A 23372-nucleotide genomic window follows, 5' to 3' on the forward strand; every position below is an offset into this window, starting at 1 on the left:
AGTGAGCCCCCGTGTTCCTGGAAGTCTGGTTTCATGGTTCACTTGTTCCTAAATCTCTGCTTGTTCTAACTTGGACTAGCCCAGTGCAAGGCGTGCTCGGAATTCTGCTGTGAGGTTGGGGGTCAGGGTGGGACCAGGCTTCAGGCCCTGGACTCAGGTGTGATCTGTGCTGCGGTGGGGGGTGGGGGAGGAGGAGCATCCCCTTCCAGGGTGGGTGCGGCGGCGGCGGCGGCAGCAGCAGCAGCAGGAAACCAAGGGGAGGTGAGACGTGAGACATTCCTCCCAGCTCTAGTCCACTGCCAAAAATTAGAACCCAGCCCCGGTCCCCACCAACTTCCAAGGAGAGAAACGAGACCAGGCCAGGCGCGGTGGCTCATGCCTGTAATCCCAGCACTTTGGGAGGCCAAGGTGGGCAGATCACCTGAGGTCAGGAGTTGGAGACCAGCCTGGCCAACACAGTGAAATCCTGTCTCTACTAAAAATACAAAAATTAGGCCAGGCACGGTGGCTCATGCCTATAATCCCAGAACTTTGGGAGGCCGAGGCGGGCTGATCACCCGAGGTTGGAAGTTTGAGACCAGCCTGACTGACCAACATGGAGAAACTCTGTCTCTACTAAAAATACAAAATTAGCTGGGTGTAGTGACGCACACCTGTAATCCCAGCTACTCGGGAGGCTGAGGCAGGAGAATCACTTGATCCCGGGAGGCGGAGGTTGCGGTGAGCCGAGATCGCGCCATTGCATTCCAGCCTGGGCAACGACAGTCAAACTCTGTCTCAAAAAAAAAAAAAACAAGATTGTTTCTGTCTCACATTACAGTCCCAAGGTGAGTGCTCCAAGGCCACTGGGGCCACTCTGCCACCCCCAAAATGTGCCCTGCAAAGCACTCCACTTGCTGCCATGCTCCAGCCAGTGGGAAGTGGGTTAGAGTGCCCAAAGCAAATGTCTTTAAGATCATCCATGAGTTGCCCGCATCACTCCTGTTCACATCCCATTGGCCTGGACTTAGTCACATGGCCACAGCCAGCTGCCAAGGGGAGGTGATATGTCTGCCTAGAACTCGCTGTGTTCTTTTTCTAAGGACCACAAGAAGAATAGACACTTGAGGATGGTAAATAGCATCTAACACACGAGACAAGGAGTCGGGATAGGGCGCTTTCAGGGTTGGTTAATTCAGCAGCTCGCTGAGGTCTTCATGTCTTCAAGGATGCAGTATGGTGACATTTGATCTCAGACTTGTCCCCTCATGGCTTCAAGATGGCTGCCATTGCTTGGAGCATTACACCCTTATGCCAAATGCAGAAATGTTGCTTTCTTGTCTATGAACATTTTCTCAGAGCCCTCTTTTCCAGCTGACTTGCCCTCTCATTGGCCAGAATAGCATTATATGCCCATTTCCACTCAAATTACTAGGAAGGGACTGGAATGACTAGGACTGGCTTAGACCAAAAGAGATTCACCCCCAGGCCTAGGGAGGGCCCACTTCCTCTATAGCCCTAAGCTACCTGAGGGTTGAACAAACTTGGGGTTTCCTTAGCAAGAAAGAAGGGGAAGAGAATGGCCGTGGATAAGGAGTCAACAGCATCCTCCCTGGGAACTGGCACTTCCTACCCACCTCTCTGCCCTAAGCAGACATTTATGCACATAATTTCATAATTTCCATTTTTTTTTTTTTGAGATGAAATCTCGGTCTGTCACCCAGGCTGGAGTGCAGTGGTGCGATCTTGGCTCACTGCAAACTCCGCCTCCCGGGTTCAAGCAATTCTGCCTCTGCCTCCCGAGTAGCTGGGACTATAGGCGCCCCAAATCATGCACGGCTAGTTTTTGTATTTTTAGTAGAGATGGGGTTTCACCATATTGGCCAGGCTGGTCTTGAACTCCTGACCTTATGATCTGCCTGCCTCAGCCTCCCAAAGTGCTGAGATTACAGGCATGAGCCACCGCGCCCGGCCCTTTTTTTTTTTTTTTGAGATGGAGTCTCGCTCTTGTCAGCCAGGCTGGAGCACAGTGGCGCAATCTTGGCTCACCACAACCCCTGCTTCCCAGGTTCAAACAATTCTCCTGCCTCAGCCTCCCGAGTAGCTGGGATTACAGGTGCCTGCCACCACGCCTGGCTAATTTTTGTGTTTTTAGTAGAGACGGGGTTTCACCATGTTGGCCAGGCTGGTCTTGAACTCCTGACCTCATGCTGGCACCGAGTAGGCACTCACTGTATGATGGTCAAATGACTAAACAATGCTGGACTCTAAAAGGTCATCTCACTTGCTCACATACATATATAGTTAGTATATGATTTGTATTATTTAAGTAAAACCTGCTCATTTGAAATGCTGCTGTGGCTGGAGAAATCACTGACTTAACAATCCTTTGTATTCATCAAAAACAAAACCTGGGCCAGGTGCAGTGGCTTACCCGAAGTCAGAATCACTTGAACCCGGGAGACAGAGGTTGCAGTGAACCAAGATGGGGCCACTGTACTACAGCTTGGGTGACAGAGCGAGACTCTGTCTCAAAAAAAGAAAGAAAGAAACCCAAGAAAACGACACATAACCTGCTCTTGAGTACTCCTAAGAGCCAGGGAGCTCACCTCCTTCCCACGCTGCTCAAGACGGTCTGTGGGCAGAAAACGGAGGCCAATGAATGCCTCCCCCTTCAGCTGCCAAAAAGCAGCCTGCTGGGCCCCAGTGCTCCTGGCAGCACCCCCAGTCCTGGTGGGGAACTCTCCTCCAGCCTGGTGGGGAACGCCTAGGCAGCTTCCACAATGCAAACCAGCTGGGGTCTCGCCCTGCGGGGAGCAGATATTCCTATGGCCCAGTCCTGGAGCCGCCCACAAGGCACTTCAGGTCCCTCCCGGGATTTCAGCCACAGGCCCTCACAGCTCCCTCACTGGGACCTCTCCCTGGATGGGTGGCAGCTCAGCACTGCTCCGGCGGTGGGCTCCTCAGTGTCCACATTTGGTCCCATTTATGTTAAACAGATTCAGGCTTGTCATGGGGGGAGCTGTGCTGGTGGGACCCAACCTTCCGTGTTTGTGAGCCTTGAAAAAGGAGGAGGGAAAAACAGGCTCCCCCTATTCCCCACTGTGGGGGCTCTCCATCACCAGGGACACTGGGGCTATGAGCCAGGTCCCGAGCCCTTCCGTGCTGGGCAGGTTGTGAGACCTTGGCAAAGTCACCACCAGTCCACCCAGTGGATTCCCCGTCAGAAGAATGGAGCGGAGGAGGCTGTGAGCCTGAACGCACTTCACCAATCACAAGGCCCGAAGTGACAGTCGGTCACTTTTATTCTATTGATTATTCTCCTGTGTTTATAATGCAGGCGGCAGGGTGGGGGTTTCTTTAAAATGCTTCTCCTGAGCCTAAAGAGCCTCCCCACCCAGCCCCCGTCTGAGGGAAGGGGCAGAGCATACACGCCCCCCTGGCATCTCTGGAGAGGAGGAAGGATGGGGTGGGCAGAAGGGGCTGCCCCTAAACGGCTCCCCAGGCTGGCACTTCTGGGCCTCTGCCCCACTCAGTCCCTGTTGACCCCCACCCCGCCCCCGGCGAAAGAGGAACCAAAACCAGAAAAGAGCAAAGCATCCTCCGCCCCGGACCCTTGGGGCTGGGTCTCCCCCAGCCCTGCCACTTTCCTATCAACATCCTCCTCTCCTCTCTGGGAATCTTGTCCCTCCTTCCCCGTCCCCTTAGCACCGGCCTCTGCCCTCGTGGGCACCTCTGTCCCAACTGCCTGGCTTTCCGCACCACCTGGGGGTGCCCTGAGGTTCATCCTTCCTGCCTGTTGTCTAGAAGGCCCGGGGCGCTCACTGAGCACCCTCCGCTGGCTATGGCACCATGTGTCAGCCCTGCCTGGAGACAGGACACTGTCCTGGGGGTGTCCACAGCCTCCCACTCGGCCTGCTCCCACAGCTCCTCAACAGCCTGCCTAATCCCGGTGGCAGCTCGGGCCTCCGTCTCCCGGGCCCCCAATCTTGCCTCCCCAGGAAGGGCGGCCCAGTGCCCCATCAGGAGCGGGTTGGGGAGGTGACCTGGCGGGCCCCTCACAAGTACATCTTCATGGCCTCGTGCGTCGTGGGGCAGTAGCGGGCATGGAGCTGGGCCAGCAGTGCCCTGGACGTGGCCTCGAACCGCGTGCCCTGGCTCTTCTTGTTCCACACGTGGACAGCATAGGTGGCACTGAACAGCCGCGGCAGCTCCTCGGGGTTGATGTCCTCAAAGTACTTCTTCCAGTCCTGCCAGGGGATGGGGTAGAAGGCCTCAGGGGGCAGGGTGGTGACGCCGCGGCAGGCGCGGCTCTCGGCCAGGCTGCGGATGGAACACCACTTCTTGAAGACCCGCGTGAGCAGCTGCGGGCCCTGGTGACCCCAGATCCAGCCGTTGTAGTGGTCCACAAAGTCCCGCATGCACAGCGCCATGAACTCGTGCTGGCGCTCGAAGGCCAGGAAAGCGCCGTTGAGGACGTAGCGGGACTGGGTGCCCAGCACGTTGGTCAGGTTCCTCAGGTTCTTGAGAACAATGAAGTCCGTGTCCAGGTAGATGCCGCCGAACTTCCACATGAGTGCGATCCTGGAGGCGTCGGAGAGCACGGGCAGCAGGTAGGGCTCCCAGCGCCCCTGCACGGCCGCGTACCAGTCGGCCAGGGGTGTGTCCCGGAACAGCTCCCGCAGGTCCAGCGGGAGCATCTGGACATTCGGGAAGCAGCTCAGAAGTGAGATGCCCAGGTGCCGGGGCAGGGAGGCGTTGCCACCCGGAAGCCCTTTCATCAGGACCAGCACGTGGGATTCGGGGTGAGTTCTGGCGGCCGACTCCACCGAGCACATGAACAGGAAGTTAGGGTTGGTCCGGTCTGAAGTCTCCAGGAAGAAGATGTTGCCTGGAGCGGGGCCGTGGGAGGGTGGGGTGGGGGGTGCCAAGGTGGGGCAGGGGATCTCTGCTGGCAGGTTATAGAGCTGCCCTTTCTCCTTGGGCTCTCCCACAACGTGCCAGTAGATCATGATGGAGACGAAAAACGTGAACTTGAAGCCGATGATGAACAGGGTACAGACCCGCTGCCTTGGGGCGCCCCGGAGCAGCCGCAGCAGGAGGTCGGGGGGCTTGGACATGGTATCCCCAGATCAGACCAGGAGCTTCCAGCAGGAACCGGCTGGTCTGCAAGAGATGAGCACCCGCCATCAGGGAGGCCGTTGGCATTCCCGATCCACAAGGAAAACGCTTCCTGTGAACATCAGCCAGAGCCAAGGCTGGCTTCCAAGCCCATGGGCTCCTGGGCCCACAGGGGCCAAGGCTTGAACCCCAGCCTGCTGGCTGCTCACCTACGAAATGGGAGCACAGTGGGCCATGGACTGGGGTCTGAGCAGGGTCCCTTCCACTCTCTGCGACACACCTGTGAGCTCCCCAAAGGACCAGGCCAGTGCCACCCATGGTGTGTAACCATCACAGGCCCAGGCCAGAGTCTGGTCTGCGTAAGGACTGTCAGAAGTGATGGCTTCGCCATGTGACACACAGGGCTGTGAGGATTGGCAGCCTGGGATTTGAGGCCCAGCTCATGCCCGCCTCAGCTCCATAAACCAGGCCTGGGGTTCGTCCAAGGACAGGCCACTGAGGGGCCCTGAGGATGTTCAGCATGAGGTCTGGGGCTCCGGCAGGCCAAGGCGTTGGTTTGCTAAGGGCTGGCCCAGCAGGTGCACTCACAGGGCACTCGCTCCAGGCACATGACGCTGACTGGTACTACTGCCGTTAGACCTCTCTTTCCTGGTGGCCGGGAACATGCCCAGGTGCCTCGCAGGTGGTTGGAGGAGCAGCAGGCTTGGACCCTGCTCCTGGGGAAAAGACTGTGGGAACACCTGGGAGGCATGAGACCCCAACTCTGCCTGAACCGGCTGTGTGACCTGGGGCAAGTTAAGGAGCTCTCTGAGCCTCAGTCTTCCCACCGGCAGGATAGGACGCTGGAACCCACTAAAGGGTAACATTCGAATATTCATTCATAGTTCGATAAATACTGGCTGTCCATCCTGTCCATGCCAGGTGACTTTCTCAGCATCTCACACATAGGAACATGTGTGGCCCCTTATAACCAACCTATGGGGTGGCAATCACCACCCCCACCCTACAGATGAGGAAATTGAGGCACAAAAGTGCAGTACCTTGTGCAGAGTCCCACAGCCAGCAGTGACAGTGCAGGGGGTTAGGTCCCAGGCCACCTGGCTGGGGTCCCTGCTCTCACCACTGCACCGCCCTGCCTGGGAGAGGTGGCTAGCCAATGTACCTGGTGTGTTGGAGGAACTTGGTGCGTGCTGACCTGAACTGTATCGATGTTAACAGCCAGTGGGATCACCATCGACTCAGTGACTTCTATGCTCCATGACAAAGTCACACCCCCTCTGGCCCTCAGCGAGCCCGAGGGGCAGTTGCATCGTTTCTACTTTAGGTGCCAGGAAACCTGGGCATAAAGTCAAGGGACTGGGTGCAACCTGATTGCTAAGGGGAGCTGAGAGTCGGTCCCCTCCCAAGGACAGGCAGAAGGTGGGGTGGCAATCCACATAGGCTGAGGGCGGTACTGGGAGCCTGGGGCTTGGTAACTTAGGCTGGGCCCTTCCCAGGGTAGAGAGCAGGGAACCTCGCTGATGTCACTGGCTGGTAACTGACCAGCCTGGGCAGCCCATTGCAGAGAGGTGGGGATCCTGGCAGCCCACAGGCCTCCGGGAGACACGCCCTGGCTCAGCAGCCGACCTTCTTTGCCAACACGAACACGGCCCTTCCACACACTTGCAGTGGCTGCAAATCCATCTGCAAAAAATGGCAAGAAGAGAGTGAAACAGGTCGCTGGCTCTCAGAGGCCTCGTCCCCCTGGCCACACAGGCAGGTCAGGCCTAGGGCTCATGTGTTCACTGATTCATTCACTCGCTCCACCTCTCAGGGGACACTCAGGGAATAGGGGCAGGCCCTGCACTGGTACCCAGGAGAAGGGGAGAATCAGACACAGCCTTTCCCTAAAGGAGTTCTCAGTCTGGTGGGGGCATCATTTAGAAACAGACAAAGAGGCCAGGCGTGGTGGCTCACTTGAGATCAGGAGTTCGAGACCAGCCTGGCCAACATGGTGAAACCTCGTCTCTACTAAAAATACAAAAATTAGCCAGGCGCGGTGGTGTGCGCCTGTAATCGCAGCTACTCAGGTGACTGAGGCAGGAGAATCGCTTGAACCAGGGAGGTGGAGGTTGCAGTGAGCCAAGTTGTGCCACTGCACTCCAGCGTGGGTGACACAGCCAGACTCTATCTCAAAAAAAAAAAAAAAAAAAAAAAAAAAAAGCCAGGCGCGGTGGCTCACGCCTGTAATCCCAGCACTTTGGGAGGCCAAGGTGGGCAGATCACTTGAGGTCGGGAATTCGAGAACAGCCTGACCAACATGGAGAAACCCTGTCTCTACTAAAAATACAAAATTAGCCGGGCATAGTGGCGCATGCCTGTCATCCCAGCTACTCAGGAGGCTGAGGCAGGAGAATTGCTTGAATCCAGGAGGCGGAGGTTGCAGTGCGACGAGATTGCACCACTACACTCCAGCCTGGACATCAAGAGCAAAACTCAGTTTCAAAAAGGAAAAAAAAAAAAAAGAAAAAAGGAAACAGACAAAGATGGTGACTCCCTTGGGGAGGTGACACATGGTTAAGCACCAAGGATGAGCAGGTCAGATGGAGGAGACAGTGGTGGCTCCAGACCTCTGCAAGCACCATGGGAATAAGCATCTCGGGTTCACCTGCATCTTCTCTCCCCGGCACCCAGCTAGGTTCCCAGCACGCAGCAGGCACATGGGAAAACGGCTCACTCTGACCCATTCACTCAACAGCCAGCAGGATGCTTTACAAGTACATCAGCCACGTCATTCTCAGCTCAGACCCTGAATGACATGAGGCCCTGATCCACTGGGCCCCATGTGTCCCCCATACCCCTGACCTCATGTTCTGCTTCTCTCCCCGCCACCTGTGCCCCAGCCACACCTGGCCGCCTGTTTCTCAGGCCTCACACGGCTACTAGGGCCTTGGCACCTGCTGTTCTTCTGCTTGGAGGGTTCTTCTCTCAGATGCCCACTCAAAAGACCCCTTCCCACCAGGTCCTCCCTGGGCCCCCTGAAATTCCAACTCCCCCCATCACCTCAGAGCCCCCTCGTTTCCTCATCCTTGCATTTATTCTAACACACGGTACATCCTACTTATTTGCTTTGGTTGTCTGTCTAGAACAAAACCCCACGAGGATAGGTATGTTTTGTGTCTTGTTCAGCTCTGAAATGGTAGAACGGTGTCCAGCTCTTAGTATGTGGTCAATAAATAGGCAGTGATTCCATGAGTTAACCAATGAGTGAATGAATGAATGATCAGTAAATGAATGAATGAGTGAACGAGTGAGTGACCAGTAAGAGTGAACCAATGAGCGTGTAGATCGCTGTGTGACCAAGTGGGCCAGTGCGAAAGGTGGGGGGCAGAGGCCGGGTGAGCTCCCTGGGATGCGGGTAGCAAGGACAAGGCTGTGGTGTGAACCAAGACATGGTGCCCCCTGCCCCTGTCTTTCTTCTGCAGGGAGAGGGGCTATTTTGGTCCTGAGTACTTTTAACCCCATGTGAACCACGCGGATGGGTGGATAGTTGGAAGGCCAGTAGCAGCAGCAGGAGCCTCTGCCCACTTGGGGGCCCCGAGTGCTGGCATGATCTGACTCCATGGTGTGGGCGGGGTCCGGGCCCACTTGGAGGAGCAGGATATGTCGTCGGACCACAGTTGGGGGTGCCAGACTCAGGCCACGCCATATTTGGTGTCAGAGCCCAAGACCCAGGAATAGAAACTGTATATGGGGCCAAGTTGGCCGCAGCCCAATATCCGGGTGACCTCAGGCCCAAAGCATGCTCCTGGCCCCCGAGACGGGCCTCGCAATTGCAGCCTATGTCCTGGGCCTTGTCAGCTGGGCCTGGCACACCCCTGCTGCCTGCCCCTGCCTCCAGGCTCACTACTTCCCACCCTGTCACCAGGGAGCTACTCCCAGTTAGCCTGTTACTGTGGCCACTCCCCTGCTCTAAGCCCTTCCATGGCTCCCATCGCCAGGATCCCCCATGACTCATCTTAGGCAGGAAGTGAGGAGAGAGGAGAGGTACAGGGCATGGCCGGGCGCGGTGGCTCACGCCTGTAATCCCGGCACTTTGGGAGGCTGAGGCGGGCGGATCATGAAGTCAAGAGATTAAGACCATCCTGGCCAACACGGTTAAACCCCATCTCTACTAAAAATACAAAAATTAGCTGGCATGATGGTGCACGCCTGTAGTCTCAGCTACTCAGGAGGCTGAGGCAGAAGAATCGCTTGAACTCGGGAGGCAGAGGTTGCAGTGAGCTGAGATCGTGCCACTGCACTCTAGCCTGGCAATAGAGCGAGACTCCATCTCAAAAAAAAAAACAAAAAAAAATCGAGAGGTGCAGGGCAATGGAGACAGAAGGCCAAAGGCTGGGTCAGACCCCTACCAGCCAGGTTCTTGGCACCAGCTCTGCAGACCCCAACTAGGGGCATCAGCATCAGGGGCTAGGCCCAAGGGCCTAGAAAAGGCCCTCCAAGCTGGTGCTTTTCATCCCTACACAAATTGCACCCCCACCTGTCCCTACAGTAAGGGCGCTACCCCTCCAGCCCTGTGTCCAGCCCAGCTCAGCCTAGCACTGGCCAACCATGACCCAACAAAACGGAGTCCGCACTGAGCCCGCCATCCAGGCTGAGTGCTGACAGAGAGGCTCCCAGAGCACCAGGGTTATGCCCTTGGAGATTCCGATGTCCCGACGGGAACACGGAGGCCCCGAGAGGCAAAGGTGTCAGAGGCGTGTGAGCCAGACCAGCACCATCTTAAATAGGAGCTGAGTAAAATGAGGCTGACATCTACTGGGCTGCATTCCCAGACGGGTAAGGCATTCTAAGTCACAGGGTGAGATAGGAGGTCAGCACAAAGTACAGGTCATAAAGACCTTGCTGATAAAACAGGTTGCAGTAGAGAAGCCGGCCAAAACCCACCAAAACCAAAACGGCCATGAGAGTCACCTCTGGTCGTCCTCTCTGCTACACTCCCACCAGCACCGTGAGTTTACAAATGCCATGGCAACGTCAGGAGGTTACCTTGTGTGCTCTAAAAAGGGGAGGCATGAATAATCCACCCCTTGTTTAGCATATCATCAAGAAATAACCATAAAAATGGGTAAGCAGCAGCCCTAGGGGCTGCTCTATGGAGTAGCCATGCTTTTATTCCTTTACCTTCTTTTTTTTTTATGAGTCTTGCTCTGTCGCCCAGGCTGGAGTGTAATGGCCCGATCTCGGTTCACTAAAACCTCTTCCTACTGGCTTCAAGCAATTCTCCTGCCTCAGCCTCCTGAGTAGCTGGGATTACAGGCATGTGCCACCATGCCCGGCTGATTTTTTGTATTTTTAGTAGAGATGGGGTTTCACCAAGTTCGCCAAGCTAGTCTTGAACTCCTGACCTCAAGTGATCCGCCCACCTCGGCCTCCCAAAGTGCTGGGATTACAGGCATGAGACACTGCGCCCGGCTCCTTTACAATCTTAATAAACTTGCTTTCACTTTGCACTGCGGACTCGTCCTGAATTTTCTTGCCCCTTGGTGTGAGTGACCACCACCCTCCTCTGTCACTCTCGGTCACATCACTCGACATTTCCTTCAATGCCCTTGGTCATGGGCCTGGCCCGGGGAGCTGACTGAGGACTTGGAGAGCCCCATGCAGGGCAAGGGGAGGGCTCTGGGTCCCTGTGAGGGCAAGGGACTGCACAGAGGGAGATGTTGAGCTGTGAGGCTGTCATTGCCACAGGGGCCTCGGCCAGTCCCATAGGAGCTCTGCAGCTGGGGTGGCCTTCAGAGATGTTTGTTCCAAACCAGAGTCAGGGCTATGATGGTTAATTTCATGTGTCAACTTGACCAGGACACAGGGTGCCCCAATTAAACGTTACTCCTGGGTGTGTCTGGGGGTGTTTCCGGATGAGATTACCATTCGAATGGCAGACTCAGGAAGCAGATGGCCCCCAGTGTGGGTGGGCCCCCAACCCTCGAGGGCCTGAGTAGAAGGAAAGGCTGAGGACGGAGGAATTCGCCCCCGTTCTCCTGCCTCACTGCTGAGCTGAGAGAGGATGTCTTATTTCATCTTCTCATCGACTGGTTCTGTTTATTTGGAGAACCCCGACTAACCCAGGGGCCTACACCAACACTGGCCCGCAGTGGGTCACTGGGGATGGGCTGCTCCTGAGGTAGGGGGCAATCTACCCAGGAGACGGGGGCTTCAGGGCTCAATGGTGGGGCCACCGTGCCCAGCGCAGCCCTCATCCCCTGGAAATGATTGTATGTGTTTTCCGTTGTCTCAGTCCTAAGGGGCAGGGGCTCCTCGCTCTCATTCTGTTCCTGGTGCTGACGCAGGTTCAGCCGACAGCAGGAGCTCAACAGATAGTGATGAGATGAGGAATGGCCCTCCAGGAGAGCCAGAGGCTATTTCCACTCTTCTCATGTTCTTGGGGTCTCAACAAGAGGGCCCAGGAACTGGAACTCCAGGAGAAAAGCCACGGTCGGGTGGTGGGAGGCCAGCAGCTCATTCAAAGGTGGGAAGTGGGGAGAAACAGGCCCAGCAGTGGCCAAGGGGGGGCGCATCAGTGACCATGACTGGATACTGCTGTGCCTTCCAAGCCTCTCCAGATAAGGAGCTGGCCCCTGTGGGTGGCCAGGCTGGGGTGTGGCCACCCCTGCTGACTTGTGACTGTGACCCCAGACCCCTGAGGTGTAAGACACCAGCGCCAGGGTCACACGGGTGCTCCCACTGTGTCACCACCCACGTGACTGCAGTCAGGCCATGCTCCTCCTCGGAGCCTCAGTCTCTCTGCCCACAAAATGGGATTAACTCCACTTTGGAGGGATGGAGGGAGGCAATGCATCTCCTGGGCCCAGCCCACGGAACAGGCCCTTAACAGATGTGGCCACAGCCATCGCGTTATAGGCCTTTCCTCCGGCAGGGGAACTGGTGGGTATCTGTGTGCAGAAGTCTCTGATGGGGCTAGAAGTGAAGGACCACTCAGGATAGTGTTTAAGGTCAGGAAGCAGGGACATGCAGCCAGGATGTAGCATGCTCTTTATCATGCTCCCAGTCCCACAGCTGTCACCAACTGGATGGTGAGAGCCTGCCATCCCTGTCCCATGGTCATACTTGCCTCTAGTGGAGCCAAATCGGGTCCCCTCCCCACCCACCTCCACCTTTGCCTGGTCAGACAGGGACCAAGGTGGGCTTCACCCCCAGGTTCTCCCAGCTCGTTGCCTCATGGTTTCCTCCCTGAGCAGGACTTTATGTGGCCAGGCCTGGAGGACAACGGCCTGCACCAACATACCTGAGCTTCCTTCCTGGCCCTGCCACGTGCCCACAAGACAAGCCACCTCTCTGAACCTTGGTTCCTCGTCTGTGGACAGGGGTAACACCAGCACCCAGGCCACAGGTTGCTGTGGGGATTAAGTGTGGTCAGGGCCCAGCTGGATCCCAGACTCAGACAGGAGCCCGAGGTGGACCCCTGGCCAGGGTGAGGTAGAAAGGAAACTTCTCCCACTACCTTTCTCCAGAGTCCCCATGACCCTAAGGTCACATGTGGCTTTGAACATCACTAACATGGCAGCTCCATAAAGAATGCTCCCGCCACAGCAGGAGAAAAAGGAGAAAAGTCACATGCACCGCTGTTCTGCAGTGGAGGCAGAGGGGTCATCTAGGTTTACCTACCCTGCACCCATTCATCCTCCTGAGAACACCTGCTGTCCTGTGGGGAGCCACCCCTGCCTGTGGGCCCTGCTCCCTGGCTGTTGCCATAAGCACTGACTCAGGTCCAGCTAATGATAGTACCACATTCCCCTGGCCGCAGTGGTCCGGCTGAGGCACACAGAACCCAGTCTGGGCCAAGCAGAGGTATGTGCTTCCCATGGGGTCACTAGGTGTGAGCCAGGAACCGTCAGGGTAGAGGCTGCCTGGTAATGAAGCCAGCCCTGAGGCAAGCAGAGCCAAGGGAAGGAGACAGAGACCCACGCGACACTGTCATGACACGTGGATCCCACCCTACGTAGTCCACACAAGAGGAAAGGAGAGCCCAGAAGTCAATGACGGAACCTTCTGATGACCTCCTCAATCGACCAATGAATGTCTCGTCCCCCTGATCAGTGTCTTCTTCCAGCTTTTTCTCCCTGGGGCTCCTTGTCCCTCCCCTCTCTCCCTCCGGCCACTCCAGGTTGGTCTCTCTCTCTCTCTTTCTCTCTCTCTCCTTTCTCTCTCCTCATCCCCCTCAGCAGACACCAGGATGCCTTTCTTGGTCCCTGACCCCACAACATCATATCAGGGGCGGGGCTGCAATGGCAGGAGACAGAGAGGGCCAGGGCCGGGCTCACAAGACTGAAGGCACCTAGATGTGCAGCCGCTGTTGAGGACTTGTGTCCCTGGAAAAAGGGGCTCCCCCACCAGAGGAACACACTTTTTTTTTTTTTTTTTTTTTTCAAAGATGGAGTCTTGCTCTGTCGCCCAGGCTGGAGTGCAGTGGTGCGATCTCGGCTCACTGCCAACTTCCGCCGCCCAGGTTCAAGCGATTCTCTTGCCTCAGCCTCCCAAGTACTACAGGAGTGCGCCACCATGTCCGGCTAATTTTTTTGTATTTTTAGTAGAGACGGGGTTTCGCCATGTTGGCCAGGATGTTCTGGAACTCCTGACCTCGGGTGATCCGCCCACCTCGGCCTCCCAAAGTGCTGGGATTACAGGCGTGAGCTGCCATGTCGGGCTGAAACACACTCTTTACCCCCAACTGGCATGGGAGCCCCCTTGCCAGGAAGAGGACACCTGGACTCACTGGAACTGGGTGGTTTTGGGGAGGGGACGTAGTGGGAGACAACGGCTCCGGAGCCTTCGTGCAGATAAGGTGGAACGCCCACCGGGTTCCTTCACTTGCTGAGGATGCACCTGGTGGAGTCCAGGCGGTCCTGGCCCAAATAATGGGGTCGGCAGGTTGTCTTAGCTCAGCCTGACCCCCAGTGAGGGATGCGGGGATTACTCCAGCCAATCCCAGTCCCTGCTCCCCTGTTTAACTTTCAGAAAAGTAAAGGGGCCACAGTGGCACTCGGGCTGGGGTACATCACAGTGTGGTCTGCTGGCCGCAGCACCCCTGCTCTCCACACTGCAGCCTCGGCTAGCACATGCTGCCCTGCTCTGTGTGTGTGTGTGTGTGTGTGAGAGCATGCTGCCCCACTGTGTGTGTGTGCGTGTGTGTGTGTTGTCCCCACCAGGCTGTGAATGCCTTGGGGGCAGAGACTAGCCCAGCCTAGGGGTCAGCCACATGTATTAAATAAATAAGTAGTGGGCTTTTTTTTTGTTGTTTGTTTGTTTTTGGTTTTTTTTTTTTTTTTTTTTTTTTTTTTTGAGACAGAGTCTCACTCTATTGCCAAGGCTGGAGGGCAGTGGCACGATCTCAACTCACTGCAACCTCTGCCACCCGGGTTCAAGTGATTGTCCTGCCTCAGCCTCCTGAGTAGCTGGGATTACAGGCACCTGCCACCGCGCCTGGCTAATTTTTGTATTTTTAGTAGAGACAGGGTTTCACCATCTTGGCCAGGCTGGTCTTGAACTCCTGACTTCGTGATCTACTGGCCTCGGCCTCCCAAAGTGCTGGGATTACAGGTATGAGCCACTGTGCCCGGCCTGCAATAAGGAGTGTTTTGAAAACTCTGAAAGTGCAGAACTAGGAAGCTGTCCTTGGCCCACTCACCAGTGACGTCGGGAAGATGACTTGCAGTGTGACCTTAGACAGGTCACTTTCCTTTTTGGGCCTCAGATTCCCTTCTGCACAGTGCGGGGGAGGGAGGGTGCAGGCTAACCAAATGCTCTAACTTTGGCGGGACACATGGGCACCTGCTGCTAACTGCATGGGATAAGTAACACCTTAGCACAGAACTGAGGCGCCAAGAACTCTGAGGGATCTGGGGCGGAAGGCCACAGAGCCAAGAAACAGCACCGAGTACAGAATTCAAATCCAGGCCCTGCCTGACAGCTTCCGCACCTGCTAAGATTTGGCAACGTGACCTTGGACCCACCTCTGCCCCTCCCTGGGCCTTCACTGCTTTGTCCATCAAAGGAGGGGGTGGGCTCCTTGGTCTTGGAACTCAGACCCCCCGTGATGTGAAAACTCAGTGCCCAGAGCTTCCAAACCCTGCTTGGAGGACCAAGTGTCCTGTTCCCCATCCCTAGCCCCACAATCTTCCAAGGCACAAATAAATATAATATTTCTACCCAAGAAGTAAGAATGACAGTTTTTAGGAGGAAGTAATGGGCATAAGAAGGGCTGTTTGTGGCCGGGCGCAGCGGCTCATGCTTCTAATCCCAGCACTTTGGGAGGCCAAGGTGGGCAGATCATGAGGTCAGGAGTTCAAGACTAGCCTGCCCAATATGGTGAAACCCCATCTCTACTAAAAAATACAAAACTTAAATTAACTGGGCATGGTGGCACATGCCTGTAATTCCAACTGCTCAGGAGGCTGAGGCAGGAGAATTGCTTAAACCTGGTAGGCGGAGATTGCAGTGAGCTGAGGTTGCACTACTGCACTCCAGCCTGGGCAGCAAAGTGAGACTCTGGACTCAAAAAATAAAAAAAAAAATTAAAAAAATTAAAAAAAAAAGATAGAAGGGCTGAAGGGCTGTTTGTAAGAAGGGCAGAAGGGCTCTTTTCAGAGCAGAGGTTACAAAATATTCTTCCTCCCAGGCCTTTAACGCCTCAGAAGCCAGGAATCAAGCAGGCGGTCTTGCTCTCTGGGTGGACGTTACAAACAGAAAACTCAGGGAGGTGGACTTCATTCCAGGAGGAATAAGGCAGCAGCTTAGTTCTGAATTTTCCCTCTTCTACCAAATTATACAAAGCAACATGGGTAAAGACAAACGAGAGAAACTGAGAGGCAGGGAAAACCCGCAAACTCCCAACCACAGTTGAGTGTGGCCCAAAGCACCTGCGGGCAGCAGACATGGCAATGGGCGGGGGGGCGGAGGGGGGCGGCGGAGCAGGGGGAGCTCAAGAGTGGAAGACCCCAGAAAAGGCCACTTCTAAAAGGGAGATGGCAGAAGGCATGAGCTACGGCCAGAATGAACTGGGAGTACTCAGGGCTGGAGGCAGGTGACCTCTTGAGACAGGTTAGGTTCTGGAGGTGAAAGAGGAGTGGATGCAGAGAAAGGCCATACTTTAAAAAGCACAACCCATTACCATGGCAACAGAGGAGGGAGCCTTTCACCAGAGAAACCCAGAGAACTGTCCTGGCTTCTCTCCCAATTTCCACCAAAACCTCCTGTTAATTGCCACTCCAGGAAAATTCAACTAATTCAAATATGAAAAAAAATTTAAAGGCATAAAACAAAATGGAAACGGGGGTGAGGAGCACAAATACTCGCTTATATATAAAGAAAATTCACTATGAAAATATTGCCACAGCCGGGCGCAATGGCTCATGCCTATAATCTCAGCACTTTGGGGGGCCGAGGTGGGTGGATCACTTGAGGTCAGGAGTTCGAGACCAGCCTGGCTAATAAGGGCGAAACCCTCTCTCTACTGAAAATACAAAAAATTAGCTGGGCATGGTGGCGCGCGCCTGTAGTCCCAGCTACTTGGGAAGCCAAGGCAGGAGAATCATTTGAACCCAGGAGGTAGAGGCTGCGGTGAGCTGAGATCGTACCACTGCACTCCAGCCTGGGCGACAGAGATTCCATCTCGAAAAAGAAAAAGAAAAAGAAAATACTGGCACAAGACAAATACAAATTCGAATCCAAAATTACAGCATGAATTTAAAAATAAAAACACTTTAAAAAGTAATTCCAGGCCAGGTGCAGTGGCTCACACCTGTAATCCCAGCACTTTGATAGGCCGAGGCTGGCAGATCATTTGAGGTCTGGAGTTGGAGACCAGCCTGCCCAACAAGGTGAAACCCCGTCTCCATTAAAAATACAAAAATTACAGCCTGACCAATATGGTGAAACCCTGTATCTACTAAAAATACAAAAATTAGCCAGGTGTGGTAATGTGTGCCTGTAATCCCAGCTACTCGGGAGGCTGAGGCAGGAGAATCGCTTGAACCTGGGAAGTGGAGGTTGCAATGAGCCAAGATCGCACCACTGCACTCCAGCCTGGGTGACACAGAGTACATCTCAAAAAAAAAAAAAAGTTGGCTGGGTGCAGTGGCTCACGCCTGTAATCTCAGCACTTTGGGAGGCCAAGGCGGGCGGATCACGAGGTCGGGAGATCGAGATCATCCTGGCTAACACGGTGAAACCCCGTCTCTACTAAAAATACAAAAAATTAGCCAGGCGTGGTGGCGGGCACCTGTAGTCCCAGTTACTCGGGAGGCTGAGGCAGGAGAATGGTGTGAACCCGGGAGGCTGAGCTTGTAGTGAGCTGAGATCGCGCCACTGCACTCCAGCCTGGGTGACAGAGCGAGACTCCGTCTCAAAAAAAAAAAAAAAAAAAAAGTTTCACCCACTAATCTTGAAGGAGAAAAAGATTTTTAGATTAGATTTCAAGCATAACCTATAACCTATCTCTATTCTCTATTCAAGAGACATACCTTAAACGAAATAACTTAGAATGGTTAAAATTATAAGAACAGCCAGGTGCGGTCGCTTACGCCTGTAATCTCAGCACTTTGGGAGGCCAAGACGGGTGGATCACCTGAGGTCAGGAGTTCGAGACCAGCCTGACCAAGGTGAAACCCGTTCTCCACTAAAAATACAAAAATTAGCTGGGCGTGGTGGCAGGTGCCTGTAGTCCCAGCTACTTGGGAGGCTGAGACAGGAGGATTACTTGAAACCGGGAGGCGGAGGTTGCAGTGAGCCGAGATTACGCCACTTCACTCCAGCCTGGGTGATGGAGTGAGACTCCATCTCAAAAAAAAAAAAAAATTAAAAAAAGAACAAGCAAAGATATAAAAGCAAATGCAAACAAAATGCTGGGGCAATAATCTTAATATAAAATGATGCAAAATCACAACAAACCTCACTAAATTAGCCAAAGAAGGGCAATTTATTATGCTAACGGTGTAATTCATAATGCATCAAATAATACTGTAGCAATTTTCAGAATAGAAAAATTATAGATACTAGGATAAATATATCAAAACACTAATAAGAGATTTTAATTTACCACTTTCAGTCCAAGAAACATTAAGTAGCATGAACAGAAATAAGAATTCAGAAGACCCAAATAAGATAATCAGTAAGGTACTATAATATTTCAAACTCTCTACCCTAGTGATAGATACTATGCTTTCTTTTCAAGAGCTGAGCTGATGGAACAGTCATGAAATCTGACCATATTCAGTCCAAAGAAAATGTCAATAACATCCAAAAAATATTTTAAAAATTTATGATTATGAAGCAATATGACTAGAAATTAATTTAAAAATCGGGAATTTTTAAAAAAATTATATCTATGGGATTCCTAGCAAATAAAAATAATAAAAACACCAGGCTGGGCGTGGTGGCTCACGCCTGTAATCCCATCACTTTGAGAGGCTGACGCAGGCGGATCAGTTAAGGACAGGAGTTTGAGACCAGCCTGGCCAACATGGTGAAACCCAGTCTCTACTAAAAATACAACAAATTAGCCAGGCACGGTGGCACATGCATGTAGCCCCAGCTACCTCGGGAGGCTGAGGCACGAGAATTGCTTGAATGGGAGGCAGAGGTTGCAGTGAGACGAAACTGCATCATCATTTTCTATCCTGAGTGACTGGGTGAGACTCTTTCTCAAAATATAACACCACCACCAACAACAAATACCAAAACACCAAGTATCCATATCTACAGGATACAGCTACAGCAATGATCAGGATATTTTTAGCCACCAGTGTATGTAACAATTAAAACATAAAGGATGTTAGAAAAATGTTAGAAAAAGAACCACAAAATAAAACACAGAAACAATGGCTGGTCATGGTGGCTCCTGTCTGTAATCTCAGAGCATTTTGGGAGGCTGGGGTGGGAGGATCGTTTGAGACCAGCCTGGGCACCACAGTGAGACTGTCACTACAAAAAAAAAAAAAAAAAAAAAAAGGCTGGGCGTGGTGGCTCACGCCTGTAATCCCAGCACTTTGGGAGGCTGAGCCAGGCAGATCACCTGAGGTTGGGAGTTCAAGACCAGCATGACTAACATGGAGAAACCCCATCTCTACTAAAAACACAAAATTAGCCGGGTGTGGTGGCTCCTACCTGTAATCCCAGCTACTTGGGAGGCTGAGGCAGGAGAACCCAGGAAAAGGAGGTTGCAGTGAGCCGAGATCGCGCCATTGCATTCTAGCCTGGGCAACAAAAGCGAAACTCCCTCTCAAAAAATAAAAAACTTTAGCCAGGTGTGGTAGTGTGTACCTGCAGTGCCAGCTACTCAGGAGGATCACCTGAGCCTGGGAAGTTAAGACTGCAGTGAGCCATGACGGTGCCACTGCACTCCAGCCTGTATGACACGGCAAGACCCTGTTTCGAGAAGAGAGAGAAAGAGAGAAGGAAGGAAGGAAGGAAGGAAGGAAGGAAGGAAGGAAGGAAGGAAGGAAGGAAGGAAGGAAGGAAGGAAGGAAGGAAGGAAAAGAAATAAATTAGGGAAGAAATAAGCAGTAGAACTAATAAATAAGGTAAAAAGCTGGCTTGTTGGAAAAAAGCCAATAAAATATACACCCACCAACTAACCTAATCAAGATAGGAGGGCGGGGAGAAAGCTTCCCATACAAACTAGGAAATGCCAAATGGGAAAATAACCAAATAAGCAGATAATTGTTTTAAAACATAAAATAGTACTTAGCAAAAAAAATTTAAAACCTGAATAAAATAATTTCTGGACAAAAATAATAAATCAAATGGATCCCAGAAGACATAGCTAATCTACACAGGACAACTTCCACATTAGAAACAGAATTATAAAAGGACTACCATTACAAAACAAAAGCACCAGGGCAAAACATTTTGGGAGGGAATCCTGGAAAACTCAGAAATAACAGATAATGTTTAAACTGTTAAACAGGAACATATAGAAAGGAAAATTTAAATATATATATATATATTTTTTTTTAAGACAGGGTCTGCTGTCACCCAGGCTGGAATGCAGTGGCACGATCATGGCTCACTACAGCCTCTACTTTCCAGGCTCAAGTACATGATCCTCCCACCTCAGCCTCCTGTTCATTTTTAGTAGAGATGGGGTTTCACCATGTTACCCAGGCTGGTCTTGAATTCCTAGGCTCCCACCTGCCTTGGCCTCCCAAAATGCTGGAACTACAGGCATGAGCCACTGTGCCAGGCCAAAAAAAAAAAATTTAAGTAAAGCAAATACTTAAACCAAAACCTGACAACGGCTTCACAGAATATCCTTCTGACCAATTTCACTTACGAATATTATTGTAAAAATCCAAAATAAAATATAAGCAAATAGAATTCAGCAGCACATTAAAATTAAATGGAGGCCAAGTACAGTGGCTCATGCCTGTAACCCCAGCAGTTTGGGAGGCTGAGGCAGGTGGATCACTTGAGGCCAGGAGTTTGAGACCAGCCTGGCCAACATGGCAAAAACCCATCTCTACTAAAAATACAAAAATTAGCCCAGTGTGGTGGGGCACAACTGTAATCCCAGCTACTCAGGAGGCTGAGACACAAGAATCGCTTGAGCTTGCGAGGCACAGGTTGCAGTGAGCCAAGACTGCACCACTGCATTCCAGCCTGGGTGGCACAGTGAGACTCTGTCTCAAAAAATAAAAAAAATTAAAAAATGGGGGTGATTCAGGAATGCAAGTGGGGTTTATTCAAATAATGCAAGGATGGTTCAACATAATTAGGAAATCATGAATATAATTCATCATATTAAATAGATCTAAGCAGAAAAATCATCATCCCCAGTGACACCAAAAAACATTTAACAAAGTAGCCAACACTTAGTAAATTATGAATCAATGGACACTTCCTTAACAAAATTATATAGATTAACACAGAAGCCAGGAACCAGCTTCATACTCCAGAGAGTACGAATACACAGTTTCATACCTGGGCACTAATACTAAGCTCAGGGAAGACACAGATGCTGCCACCACCATCATCACTATACTGGGTGTATTTATCAGAGGAATTTGACGAGAGAAAGAAAACCCAATAGAAATAGTTAAAACTATTGCTATTTTCATATGATATTATTGTATACTTGGAAAAGTCAAGATAAATAATTGAAAAAGTAAAAACTAAAGCATACTGGAAGATGGTAGTGTAAACACACACACTTAAATATAAATAACAAGTCACTAGAATGTATGGGAAAAGAGAAGACCCCGCTTACAACAGCCGCGACACTCAGGGTTAAACTTAACAAAAGATATTAAACATCTATGTGAGGCTGGGTGCAGTGGCCCACACCTGTAATCCCAGCACTTTAGGAGGCTGAGGCAGCCAGATTGCTTGAGCCCAGTCTGGACAACATGGTGAAACCTCATCTCCACAAAAAAATACAAAAATTAGTGGAGCATGGTGGTATGCACCTGTGGTCCCAGATACTTGAGAGGCTGAGGTGGGAGGATAGTTTGAGCCCAGGAGGGGGAGGCTGCAGCGATCCAAGATGGTGCCATCTCACTTCAGCCTGGGCAACAGAGCAAGACTCCAGCTCAAAATAAATAAATAAATAAATAAATAAATAAATAAATAAATAAATAAAAACAATGCAGCCTTGTGGCTGATGCCTATAATCCTAGCACTTTGGGAGGCCAAGGCTGGTGAATGGTTTGAGCTCAGGAGTTTGAGACCAGCCCAGGCAACATGGCGAAACCCTATCTCTACTAAAAATACAAAAAAAATTAGCCAGGTGTGGTGGTGCACACCTGTAACCCTAGCTACTTGGGAGGAGGCTGAGGCCGGAGAATTGCTTGAACCTGAGAGATGGAGGTTGCAGTGAGCCAAGATCACACCACTGCACTCCAGCGTAGATGACACAGCAGGACTCTGTCTCAAAAAAAAAAAAAAAAAAAGAAGTGACAACCTGGGACAACTTAAATGCAGCTCATATCACATAAGTCGAATTTTTCTAATATATAAAGAGCTCCCAGAAATCAATAAGAAGACTAACACCCCAAAACAAAATGGGCCAAAGACAATTCACACACATACAAAATATGACCTCTAAACAAGTAAGCTAGAGCAAGGATCTTTTTATAAGTAATAGAAATGCAAATGGACATACTCAGATAGCATCTCTCACCTATCAGATTAGCAAAAATCCAAAACACTTAACACATTATTTTGGCAAGGCTGTGAGCAAACAGGCATGCTCATACACAGCCAGTGGGCATGCAGACAGTGCTCAGCCGCAATTTAACAACATCTATCTCACTCTGGGGCTTTATCCTACAGATGAATGACATTTGCACAAGGTCACAGGTTTGCAGTTGCAAAAGATTAGAAACAACCCAAGGTCTTTCTTGAAGAGGCTGATTAAATAAACAATGATATAATGATAGCATAGAAATGGGCAGAGACCAATGCTGTTTTTACTCAGTCATCTCCCCTGGGGCCAGCACAGATCCTACCACATAGTAAGTGCTCAATACATATTTTCTGTATTTTGTTTTTTGTTTTTTTTTTCCACCCCCGAGTCTCGCTCTGTTGCCCAGGCTGGAGTGCAGTGGCATGATCTTGGCTCACTACAACCTCCACTTCCTGGGTTGAAGAGATTCTCCTGCCTCAGCCTCCCGGGTAGCTGGGACTACAGATGCGTGCCACCACGCCTGGCTAATTTTTGTATTTTTAGTTTTACCATGTTGGCCGGGCTGGTCTCGAACTCCTGACCTCAAGTGATCCACCCACCTCGGCCTTCCAAAGTGCTAGGATTACAGGCGTGAGCCACCGTGACTGGTCTCAGTACGTATTTTTTGAAAGGATGAGTAAATGATACCAGTCCTGCCCACAAAGCCAGGATCAAATGTGATAACTAATCCTGGGAAATGCCCTTTGCAAACTATAAACACTACACAGATGCAAATTACAGCTGCCTCATTATTTGAAGGTACAAATCAAGTCACATGCCTTTAGCTCTTCATGGTAAAGTACCTGACTACTTGCCGGTCCCAAGAGCGCCTTTCTTCCTTCCCTGAGGCCACCCTTCCCTCCCAGGGTCACTCTAGCTCCCCACAGGAAGCTGGATCTGGCTGGGTGGGGCTGGCTTCTCCGGGGCAGAGTGAAATTCCCCGCAACCCCTCCACCGGGTTTTATCTCAGTTCCGAAAGCACTGAGTGACCTTGAATCTGGGCTCTTACACCTTCACTCTGGACACACGCACATGCACACGTGGGGATATCCTG

General features: G+C 51.9%; 1 protein-coding gene across 18 annotated transcripts in view; it reads right to left on the reverse strand.

The window, feature by feature from the left end:
* Positions 1–3266: 3266 nt before the first annotated feature.
* Positions 3267–23372, reverse strand: part of A4GALT (alpha 1,4-galactosyltransferase (P1PK blood group)) — a 29072-nt gene continuing 8966 nt past the window's right edge. For 5 of the 18 annotated variants that reach the window (XM_004063585.5, XM_004063584.5, XM_063704772.1 and 2 more), the window contains 2 exons: positions 6643–6783; positions 3267–5145 (listed from right to left, as the gene is read on the reverse strand). In XM_004063585.5, the coding sequence (XP_004063633.4) occupies positions 4038–5099 (1062 nt within the window). In that variant the 5' untranslated portion in view covers positions 5100–5145; positions 6643–6783 and the 3' untranslated portion in view covers positions 3267–4037. Of the gene's footprint in view, positions 5146–6140; positions 6784–21947; positions 22013–23372 lie in introns of those variants that run through there. The other 13 variants (XM_055374788.2, XM_063704770.1, XM_063704777.1 and 10 more) reach the window with 7 other exon arrangements.

Source organism: Gorilla gorilla, chromosome 23 (assembly GCF_029281585.2).
Source record: "Gorilla gorilla gorilla isolate KB3781 chromosome 23, NHGRI_mGorGor1-v2.1_pri, whole genome shotgun sequence".
Classification (NCBI taxonomy): Eukaryota; Metazoa; Chordata; class Mammalia; order Primates; family Hominidae; genus Gorilla; species Gorilla gorilla.